The sequence below is a fragment of the Numida meleagris genome, chromosome 4 (genome assembly GCF_002078875.1).
Source record: "Numida meleagris isolate 19003 breed g44 Domestic line chromosome 4, NumMel1.0, whole genome shotgun sequence".
Taxonomy (NCBI): Eukaryota; Metazoa; Chordata; class Aves; order Galliformes; family Numididae; genus Numida; species Numida meleagris.
The window spans coordinates 37,444,374-37,456,412 of record NC_034412.1 but is presented as its reverse complement, the minus strand read 5'-3'; the positions used below and the strand labels follow the sequence as shown (position 1 = coordinate 37,456,412).

Below are 12,039 nucleotides of genomic sequence, written 5' to 3'. Positions count from 1 at the left end.
TTGATAACTCTCATGATGAGTCCTGTGAAAAAGCTCACAATGAAATCACTACTTCTATCTTCGGTTCAGAATGTGAGTACCATGTGGTAATCAAGTCCTGGGATAATGCACTGAAAAAGGAGAAAACAAAATATCTCAAAAGGTGAACACCGTGAGCCTGATGCAGTGAAGCAGACAGAAGGACATGTGGTTCATGAAATTAAGGACCATATCATAGCGCTCATGCAAAGGGGACTGTAATGCTTAGCTACTTGATTTTACAACCTTAGTAATCACATCTGAATGCAGTTGTTGTATGTATAATATTCTATAAAATTTTGTTTGAGAGTCATTTGAGAAAATACATATATCAAACTTATAAATCTGCCACCTAATACTAATACAGCAACCCTAAACTGAAGGCAATACAAACTTTATTGCACCTCAGGCTGTCATATATCTATATTAAATGAGTGATGAATGCATTTCTTTTTTTTTTTTTTTGAGAATTGGCTACTAAATACTTACAATTGAAATCCTCTGGAAAACAAGTATGAATCTGGATAATGAGACAAGTATGCAGTGTTGATGGAAAATAAATGTAGTTTATTTTAACATAGCTTCAGAAGCATGATCCATTCAGAGACATATTGTATATCTGTTCCCACTATCTCATTGTATGGAATATGAAAATGTATTTTAGAGTTATGCATGGCATTTCACATTGAATGGAAGTTTAATCATTGTTTAATATTTAAAGACTTAAAGTGTAATTTTGTAAGGAAAAAAAATCCACATTTTGAGTGTGAAGTCTAACACCTCCCACATCCCCAATTTTTTTTGGAACATAAATTATTGCAATTTCGAGCTGGACTTCAAGAATTCTGTGGATTTCCTTGGATTTCTGTTCCAATACTATCAAGTAAGTGTCAGCTTTGGGCCCTTCATCCTCTGACTGTACCTCTAAATACTAGGGCTGCTCTGAAAGGAATGCCTCCTATTTTATAATATTGGCTGATGATGTCGGAGGCGGATGTTGGTGGTATGGCAGTAGAAGTTGAACCTTCCCACCAATATTCCATGCTATTTTGTTGCCATGTGACAATAGAAGTATCAGATGTGGATTACTTTCTTACCTCTGAAACCAGTATCATGTGGAATAACTACAGCTATTAGTGAAAAAAAGCAATACCCTGTACTGGATTGCAATCAGTTCAAAGCATACAGACAAATATTCAGAAATAAATCTGTATTTTCTAATATCAAAGATACAACATTTTAAGGAAAACTAAAAGCTAGGATGAGTAAACTATGAAAGTAAAAGAAGCAATTAACAATAGGTACATTTTTACAAATACTTCAGTGCATTTTTCAAAAGACATGCAGCTGTAATGGTAGACAAACCAAGCATATATGCTTTTCTCTATTGTATTATTTGTCATTCTAATCAGCTCTAAACATTCTAGATTATTATTTTCTCTTATGTTAGAAAGAATGTGTTGTTTTTATTCTCTTACATTAAAAATAAGTCATAAGCATGGATGATCTCTACCCTTTTCAGATATTTTCTTTGAGTACCCAAGAGCTAACAAGTGATGTTTTCAAAATGAATCATAACAACTAGGAAATTTCTGAATAGTAATAAGGAAAAATATAATTAAAATATGCTGATGTGACTTTATGTTATAGGCAGACCTGATTCCAGCAGTGAACAGCGTTTTTATTGTATAGAATTACAGAGTGAATGCTTTCGTTCTTGCAAGAAGAATGCTCATTCACTGTTTGTAGTATGGAGTAAAAGATGTCAAGTGAGCATCAGCATAAGGCTGTCTAATTGAATTTGCACTTATCAATAACTTACCTGTATCTGTGTTCCTTCTGGTTTCTGACCTTGCTCGTGCCTCAGTTGTTTTTAAGAAGCACAGAAATGTTGTTTCCTCCTGCAGTTTGCAAAAGTTATATGCTATATGCTTTTTCCCATCCTGTAGAAAATGAATTCTTTCTGGAACCTAATGATGTATTCCAGAAAAGACTAGCGCATTATTTATCAAAGTACTTCAGGGCTACTTTGAAAAGGGAATCATTTTGTGTGTGTGTGTTTCTTGATAATCCTGCCTGTTCTAAGAGTTTCTGTGTTTGCTGGTTTCTAGTTTCCATATCCTTCGGGAAAGAAGAGGAATCTATTTTTATCATCTGATTTTGAACCTGAGAAACTTTTAGTAACTGGCAGGGAAGTGACCTTCCTAAAATGCTGCAAATCGAAGCCTAGCAATTGTTTCTTAAACTGTTTTTGTAACTGATGAGTTTGCAGGTCTAAGCTCTATATTGGAATATTCTTGTATGAGTGTGGTAGACCCAAGTTCCATATTCTGTTATATACTGTAAGCCTTTTTTAGTATGTTTTGCGTGTAATTTAAAGCCTGGTATTTGACAAAGTCAGTCTAATGTTGAAAAATGAGTGGTATGAAGGGGCATTGCCAAAATAACGTTTTTTGCCCAAATGCTGTGAAACAGTGAGAGGTTACAGGATTGTTCCTATTGAAATCTGATAAAATGTGACTATTGTAACTCTTGGCACAAATGGAAGTGTCTGTGGCAGGCTGGCTGTACGATGGGGTTGAATGGTAGCATAGCTCTAAGCAGGAGGCCCATGTTCAATAATATTTATATCATAGGTATACTTCTTTTCCGATTCATAATTCTACCATTTATTACCCACCTTTCCGTATGTTTTTGCAAGAACTTGCAAATTGACCAATTCACTAGCTAACTTGGCAAAGAGAATTTGAATTCTCTGTTCTGCAATTCCCCATTAGACTGGTGGGATTTTTTAATCCCTTAGAGATAGGTAGTATGGTTTGTCATTTCCCAGCTCTGGAACCTTGGCTGTTCTCCAGTAGTTCTGAAGAATAACAACCAGTGGCTCCAACACTATTTCTGCAAGTTCCATTAGCTCACTGGGATGAATTACATCTGATTTCTGTGAATTTTCTTTTGTTGCAGTGAAAGTATTGCTCATTAAAAAATCAGTTACTGTATTACTTTAGAAAGCCCAGATAAATCTATTCTATCAGATATTTTTGAAAGAAAGCTGGGAGCATGTTTATTAGTGTCTGGATGGCAAGAGATCCAGATTTATGATGGACATCTGAACTGCTGTAGTGGTTCTAGGGGACAGAAATGTAAAACATCACAATACCAACAGGTGAATTGACTGGTTCATCTGACACAGGTGAATTATCTTTATAAACAATAACAACTAGTCTTATTTAAAATCAGAATAGTAACAGAAAATCTAGTTTTAAGATTCTGTTAATTAAAATGAAAGGTCTACTTGTTTATAAACCTGAGCCTGCTCCACTATATCAGCTTGATTAGTCCTGCAGCTTAGGTTCAAGTCAAGTTTTAAAGAACTTTACTATCCTTTCTCCTTGTCATGAGTTCTGGGTGTTTAATTATGATATCAGAGATCAGTGATGCTTGCATTTATTTTTCTACATTGTATCACTCAATGACATGACTCTGAAATGCGCAGTTTTGCCCTTCAGCTGTAAACTGCGATTCTGTACTTCTTCATTAATGATCTTGGAGTGCTTACATAACTCCTTAAGAGAAAATATTAAATGTAAAATAGTTCCATTAATTTAAGAGCAGGGACATTCTATTTAGACTCCCCTTTCCTAGCTCAAGGAGTACAGCATTTTTCATTTTGATAAATGATTTGCCTTGTTATAACTTTTTAAACTAATGGATATAGAAAAAAAGTGTTAAATAAAAATGGTATGACAAAAAAAAAGTGACATTCACTTTATTTTATATGGAAACGAATATAACACAAAGTGATTTTATTGAACTGTAACAGAAAAACATGGAAAGTTCAGTGCTGAGTTGGCCCTGAAATTTATTGTAATATAGATCCCTTCATGTACAGACATAGTTTCAGATACGGCCCAAATGGTTAATAACCAGGTCTGCTAACAATATCACACTATGAGACATTTGGCTCATTGCACTTTTCTGAAGGATGCAAAAAGTATTCTTACTGTGAGTGTCAGTATCTACATCCTGGAAACAAGTTGCATTTGGCGTTAACCAGAAGGAAAACTAACTCCTCCTCCATACTCAGACAAGATTCTGGAGAATCTATTCTAATTGCTGCTACAAATGTGTAATATTCAGAAATCTGCATTGCTTTAGCTGTTCCTGCAGTCAGGAAAAAGGCTATGGTTTCCAAGAAAATGAGCCCTCCATGCATGAGCTTCTTTATCTCATGAGGACTTGCACCTTGTAGGATTGGACACACTTGTAGGATTGGACCTTTTCAAGTCAAAGTTGTTCCACTTTCTCAAATGTATTATGATCAGCTGTTGTTGAGGATCAATGTCAAAACAGAGATAAGAATCTTTGAGATCTTAGCTCTTTCTGGTTTTTTTTTTTTTTTTCACCAGGGTACTGTTAATAAGTATTTCTTTTTGCCATGTAGTTTTCCAGTCTAACTTCAGGTGTGCTACAGTTTGTGATCAATAAACATCTTCCATTAAGCTTTGCATGCCTATGAAGATTTTTGTTGTGCTCAGAAAATATTGAGCCATATTATTTAGTGAGTGTCATTATAGAATATATCTGCATATTGAGCTAGCTGAGGTATTAGAACAATAATTAATTACATCTTTCCAGCTGGCATCTTTCTCCGGGTTTTTAATTGTATCCAGTAGCTGCACAGCCAATAAATCTGCACACATCTCAACCTTTTGTCTTGCAGAAGTCCATAGTTTCATGCTGATATGTTCAAACAAAGTATTAAAAGGAATCTGTCTATAGAAGTTATTACTGTGGATGTCAATTGCATGTAAGTATCAGAGAAAATATGCTGATCATTATCCTTTGTCTCTCCTGCAGCTTCTGCTTCTTCTGTAAGAAACATCAAAAAGCATCAAGCAGTTGAAATGGCTTTCACATTGTTTCCTCCTCTTGGTGCAAAAGTGAAGAATGTAACTACAGTGCAGCTACCATGGCTGAACCCTCTCATGGATGGAAGAGGTGGATCCAAGAAATCAGGTAAAAATTTCAGCCTCTCAGAAGGCTGCGAATGTAGTGAAAGGCAGGACAATGTTGTACCTTCTACATCACCTATCAAAATACCTGATTTCAGGAGTTTCCAACACAAAATCTACTGATTCAGCAACCGAGCATTACACTTAATTTGCAACATTTTCCTTCTGTGTATCGATGTTGTAAAATGCATGTTCAGCTGTCATCTGTTTGAATGTTTAAATTCAGGGCAAAGCTGTTTTTCTGCCACTTTTGCCTTAGAAGGAAGGCAAAGAAGGCAGGCAGACATTCAAAAGTAAATGAATCTAGACGCGCAGAAAGAATCCATGACACTTGTGTAGAAGATGGGAGATGAAAATAGTAGAGAGAAGCATACCTCTCTGGGCTATGCTAGTGTTAAGGCTACAGTGCCACTGCAAAATCCAAGGAGATATACTTGGAGTGCCTTGGAGCATGATACCACTGAGAAAGAAAGGCCAATGACTGCAGTCAGGAATTGTGTGAACAAGAGGACAGCAAAAGGAAGAAAAACCACAATTAAAACCCCCCACAGAACTAAGAAATATGTAGCCGGCTGTATGTTTTTGGTTCCTTAATCTTAGAATAAGGAGAGTTTTCTTCAGAACAAGCTCGAAGTTAGGGAGACTATCAGACAAAAATTCTATATAGCGAATGTCTGTGTTTCACACTTCTTATGGCCTTTCCCCTTAGTTTTATAAGTGACAGAAGCCAAGCTGTATGTTAGAAACTGAAGGCCAGGATCTTGATGGTTCTTCCCATGCATTCATGGGAATTTCCTGTGGTATATTTAGGCTCTAAACCCATTCCTATGGTTTTGGCCCAAAGACAGCACTCTGTATGTTTTACAAATAAGTGGAATTTAAGAGGTCTGACAGGAAAAGTGTCCAGTTCTGCAAGCACAGATTATTTTCAAAATCTGTATGTAAATCTGAAGATGGGTGGAAAGAAGATATAAGTGCAGGAGGAGATGAATGTGAGTCACCCCTTGCCCAGACAAAGTTCTATGTTCTTGCACTGGAAAAGGAGCATTGGATTGAAATTAAAACAGTTGTGCTCATCCTTGAAGTTTTAACAAGACAGTCTCCTTCTCCTGTCATTTATCACAAGGTTCTGCATGACAGCTGCTGTGAAAAAATTATTATTCAAAACAAACAAACAAAATTATAATAAAAAAAACTTATAGTCTCTCTCAAACCTTGACCAGCAGGATCTGTTCTTAAACTAACTCTGATTTTCTATGACTGTATTTTCATAAGTAATAATTCATGACTCCGATAGCTTTAAGGCTTTGATTGAAAATGAAATGTAGAAGGATTTTTTTTAACCGTTGCAGGTATTTTTAAGGCAAACTTACAAAAGCTCTTCCCATTTCTGTTGTTTCATTAACACTTGAACTGGCATTGAAAAATGCTAAATTTTCCTTTCTTTGAGTCCTATCCCTCTCTGCTATAAATGGTCATAAATTCATTGATTTTAATACAGCAAAGCTGGTTTATAACACTTGGAGACAAATGCCATTAGTGTGAGATAATAAAGTCTGTCAAGACCTGAAGTATTTAAATGTTCTCCTCATGTTAGTCAATATGCTGGATAATGACTCCTCTTTTAAAATGCTTATTCAATTCCTTGGTAGAATATTGTTTTTTCAGATTTTGATTATAATAAAGGCAAGAATAGTAGAAGAGACAAAAACAGATCTTTGAATGAGATTATGATCTACATGATAAGTTCTACCTCTGGAGGGCTTTTTTGCTCCATGACCAGTGTATTGCATCTTCTTGAGTTACAGCAGTTATTAAACTCATTGACAAGAGAGATGCAGTAGTTGCCTTGAGAAGAAATTATCTATTGAAGGAGGACTTTCTGCAGCTCAGAGACTGCTCTACCAATAAGCGTTTTAGTTCTGGATAGCCCTGCAAATTTATTGTGTTTTACCATTAATGCTCATAAACACTGCAAGATTCATACACCCCTTTTTGCTTACTGGGTCTGTTTCTGTGGCCTCTGAGATGCGTCAAGCTCTTGGCAGGTTACTGAGAAGCAGCGAACAACCCACTTCACCCACTTCCCAACTCATCTGTACGCAGGGTTTTTGCTCTCTGGCAAAAATCTAATCTGAGAGAAATAATCCCTGAACTGTGATTGTATTAAATTCAAATATGGAAGTTCCCTTAGGCATATATTTACGCTATGTATGTAAATTACGGATTCTAGCGCAGTGTACTGTGAATTTCTAATCTAAGTATAAAAATTCTACATGTGCTTAAATAAGCAGAAATTAAGCTTTTAAACTCTTTTTGAAATGCAATAGTTTTGTTCATATCATTGATATACAAGGCATGTTTTCATAACACTTCTGCAGTTATATCAACTACTATTGCTCCTATATTTCCAGTAAGTAGTGTGCTAACATCTCTTTTAAGGATGAGTAATCTTTACTGTGTTTTTTAACTGGAAAATGGAAGATAATACTCATTTCCCCTTGGAAAAATAACTCTATAAAAATGCATCTTCTCACTCAATTTATTTGCCAGCTTTTGTATTTAGATTGCTTCTCTGATTAAGAAGTCGTGACATTAAGGTTTAATTCAAATTCAGTTTTTTCACTGCAGTAAGTTTTTCAAGCATTTCGACTTTCCATATATCCCAATTTCAATATGTGAGAATAGGATAGTATTTCAAACTCACTTTTCTGAATTGCTTTTAGGTGGAAAGAAGCTCCTTATTTAAATAATGGTATGGATGGTTGAGCATTACTTTCATTTTGCTTTGTGAAAAATTTGAAATAAATACTAAGTGGTTAATGTTAATACTGTTAATGGTGACATAAAGTCAGCTTTTCTCTTTGAGGCCTCTGGTGCAGTATTTACTTTTGACAGATAAAGGAAGGACAGTTTTTTACTTTATCTATTGCAAAAGTCTTATTCCTTTATGAAACAAAGAGATTGTGGTGGTTTTTTTGTTGTTGCATTGTTTTTGTTTGTTTGCTTGCTTGTTTATTTTTAGTAAAGTAAAACTTTTTTCTATATTTTGTTGCAATAAGGAAACAATACCACAAAAAATTAACATTACTGTGCTTTCCTGAACATAACTTTAAACTATCAATATTGATAGCATACCAGTGGGTGGGCTTAGGGTGGTTAATTTGAGTGGCTCAGTAAGATTGTAAAAGGTTTTTGAAGAAAGTCTTTTCCTTGAAAAACTAATTTAGAAACCTAGTGTTTACCTTCACAGGCTCAAGGAGTCAATGGGAATCTTCAGTGGTAGTTTAGATCAGTCACATCCATACAACATTCTGATGTATGCCCACAGCAGCCCGTTTACTCACTGCTAGCAATATTATGAGTGTAAGGATTCTCTGCTAGGGATGCTTTCCTGGCAGTGTTCAGATCCATCAACTCCTTTCACTGCTATACAAAAATGTGATAAGAAGGCCATGAAAGTAACATATCCTACAAATTAGGAGCGCTGTAATATTGTTCAGTCTTATCCTGTACTTCAGAAGAAGCTTTGTGAACGGGGACTCAGCAGTTCCATGAGACAGAAAGAAACAGGAAGGAAGGAAGGCAAAATGGAAGGCTGAAGCACTCATGCTTCAGAGGGTAGAATGATTATTCTACTACCTGAGCAAGGGAGGATATGGCGGGTGTTTAAATGTCTGTATGTCGTGCATATTGGCTCTTTCTTTTAGCTTTGATGTGATTTTCCCAGTTTAATTTACATGGTATAGCTTTGAAAATACAGAGACGATACTGAAAAGCTCTCATGGCAAGCTTTTCATATGGTGTCAGTTTGGGGTAAAGGAATAAAAAGTTCTATTAATATCTTTCTAGCATTAATCTCTGCAAGATGTCATGAAGTACAGAATTAGAGCAATATGTGGTCTTTGCCATCTTTGACTGTTGTGACTCAAAGACACTTTTGATCACTTTAAAAGAAAATTCAACATCTAAAAAGCACACTGAACCAGCAGAATTTCCACAACAATCCAGTTCCTCATTTACATCTCAACAGGGTCAATTTTCAATACATTTCACACAAGAATGAATACACTGTTCTCACGATTGTTTGTGAGTGTAGTTCACCATATTCCATGCTGTAAACATACCCCACAGTGTTAGATCCATGCTGTGACCAACAATATATGCCCAGTGGGCTAGGCTAGCAACATCTACTATATGTTTATATTTTTTCCTTTGCATTTCTGCAAAGCTTCCTCTTGCACTGCCTTAGTCTGGCAGTATGTGTTGCTGTAGTTTGGGGGATTGTAAAGCTGTCTCCAAAAGCCATATGGGAATGCAGCCCTCAGCCTCACAAATGAAAGATCAAGCACTATACTAGAAGGCCTTTATTTTGCAAATACTTACAGGGAATGTGACAGGATAGGAAAGCTACTCAACAACATAAGCGCCTGTAGAAGCTTTACATAATATGGTGGCTTCTTGTGTCTCTTTTAAGGTGATAGTTGTAGCTCTTTTGCTGTGAGGCATTTCACACTGTAGTACATCTTAGCTTCTTTAGCTCTGTGGGTTGCCAGAGTAATCTGAAGTAAAATTCAGCCTAAAAATTCTTTAAAAATCCTAAAAATAACAGCTTGACTCCCGAGAAAGGAAGAATTTTATTTCATGAAGAAAATAGTTTATTTGAAATTTCTTTAGAAGACGGCAAAAGAGAGGTGTCAGATCCCTTCCAGCTAATTTTTTATACGATTCTGTATTTTTAATGTGGCATTTGGCTTGTTGATCATTTAATAATGAAATACATCCAGTAACTTTGGAAAAGCCAACTCTGGTGTAATTCTGTTTTTTTAAGAGGTTCTTGTAGTGGTTTCAGTTTTGAAAAATTTATCACATTTCAGAGTCAGAGTTTGAAATCTGACCTGTATGCATGTTTGCAACTAGTCAGTTAAATCTCATGGTTCTATTTCTGTTTCCTGATTTGATTAAGTAGACCCCCTGAGACACAAATAACAGCTCATGAAAACTACATACTGACTTCCAAGTAGGCTTTGCATTATGGTCATCCAAAAGCTTGCTTAAAAGATACAGAGAGAAGCCCAAGATAGAATTATAGAAAAATGCCACGGAGTACTCAAATTATGCTGCTGATGATGTTATTCTGGTGATGTATTCACAAAGTCAAGCTTGAACCATTTTGAAGTATGCTAGGATTCTCGAGAATCCATGAAAATGCAGATATAGGATAATTTCTAAGCTGTTCTGCATCTACTGAATCAAACTGATATTTCACAAATGTAAGGCACAATTCACTGTAGATTGCAAGGACTTGTTTTAGTACAGCATTTCTCTTTCAGATTTTGAAAACAAGCACAATATAATGTGTCTGTTAAAAAGTTTTACAGGTAATTTCATTATGAGAAATAGAATTGAATACGTACACATATAAACATATATAAATAGATGCATTTATACATAAACATATCTGAATGTTGTAGATATACAATTATTAATATTTTTTATACTGCATTGAATAATAGGCAAAGAGCAGAAATGGATTTGGGGAATTTTTTTTTTTTTACTGAAGTAGTGATCATCCTTTCTTTCTGCATCGTCTGAGTGAAAGATGTCAGTATTTTTCGGTGTTACTTTTTAGTTTCAAATTTCCTTCAGTCTATTTGAAATACAAATTTCAAACCTTTCAAAATAGAAGAGAGAGAAATTTAATCAACCTGTCACTTTTTAAAAGTTCTGCTGAACTGGAGTATCATTATTTCATTGTGAACCAACACAAATTTTGAAAATATCAAAGCAGCCAAAAATATTTGGTCTTATCTTAAATACTATTTATTACTGGATTGTCATCAGCTGCTTATCATGAAGCAAGATATAATCCTTTCTGAGGAATTAAAATGAAATAGTATCATAAAGAAATATTTCTTTGCAGTTATAGTATTAGATGGAGTTTGTCTTACTCATGTGTCCTAGTAGGCTAAGAACATGAGTCTTAATTGCAATAAAGAATCAAGTTAGCCTTTGTTAGAGAGTTCATAAACCCAAAGGTATCTTAAGTGGCTGCAAGGATCTTATAAAGAGATTGTAAATAATTCCAGTACAAGCCTAACTGTAATTCTGCTCTTAAACTAGGAATTTAAATTTCTGGGAAAAATTGCTGATGATTTCATGGCAGAACAATAAATGTATTTCCATCTCTACACATGTGCTGGAGGTATTTTGTGTCCCAACAGTTAGATGCAGAAATTTGTGCTATATAAAAAAAAAAAAAAGAGAGAGAAAATAATTTTTGCTTGAAAATAGACCAGGATAAGTAGTTCTCAGTTGCAGAAATATAGCATTAAGTTTACTTCCTGAACAGGAAGTATTTGCCCAATTCATTAGAAATACTTGAAAAATGTGTATATTTTGTCATATATCTTGCCTGCACTTTGAGAGTTCACTTGAATGAGGATTTCATAATTCATATAAAATAATAGAATGCATGCAGTTCTTCATGAAAATGAGTAGGATAGGAAGATCAGCTTATACTTTAGTCTCTGTAATAAACCAGTACATGCAAAAGGAAAATTTAAGTCAAAACTTTTGGTGGTTAATGGCACAGGTATACAATCAATGATTCAACCGATTTGCTAACATTTTTCCCTGTCCAAGGTAGATAGCAGAAGAAAATCCTCAGCAAATTCTAAATGGCATTTAGCTTTGACTTCAGTGGTTGCAATAAAACCTTGACTTCAAAGGACCATAACTGCCTCAAAGAGATAAGTGCACTGTATTACATGCATAGCAAATACACACAGGCTTACAATTTTAGTAACTTAAAAGCTTTGGAATTCCACAGCAAGAAAAGCTCTATTTCACATTCTATTGGGAATTATGTAAGAACAACTCTAAAATCAAATCCATTAGAAAACAAAACTGGAATGTTACAGATGAAGACCATGATATTCAGAATGGTGAATCTGAATAACAGATTGTTTTTTAAATTACAATTACCATTTCCCCTTCCCGTATA

The 12,039-nt window shown here is 35.0% G+C and overlaps 1 protein-coding gene across 12 annotated transcripts in view; it reads left to right on the top strand.

The window, feature by feature from the left end:
- IQCM (IQ motif containing M) overlaps positions 1-12,039 on the top strand; it is a 189,092-nt gene that overhangs the window by 161,227 nt on the left and 15,826 nt on the right. For all 12 annotated transcript variants that reach the window (XM_021396554.1, XM_021396553.1, XM_021396552.1 and 9 more), the window contains one exon: positions 4,879-5,037. In XM_021396554.1, the coding sequence (XP_021252229.1) occupies positions 4,879-5,037 (159 nt within the window). The remainder of the gene's footprint in view (positions 1-4,878; positions 5,038-12,039) is intronic.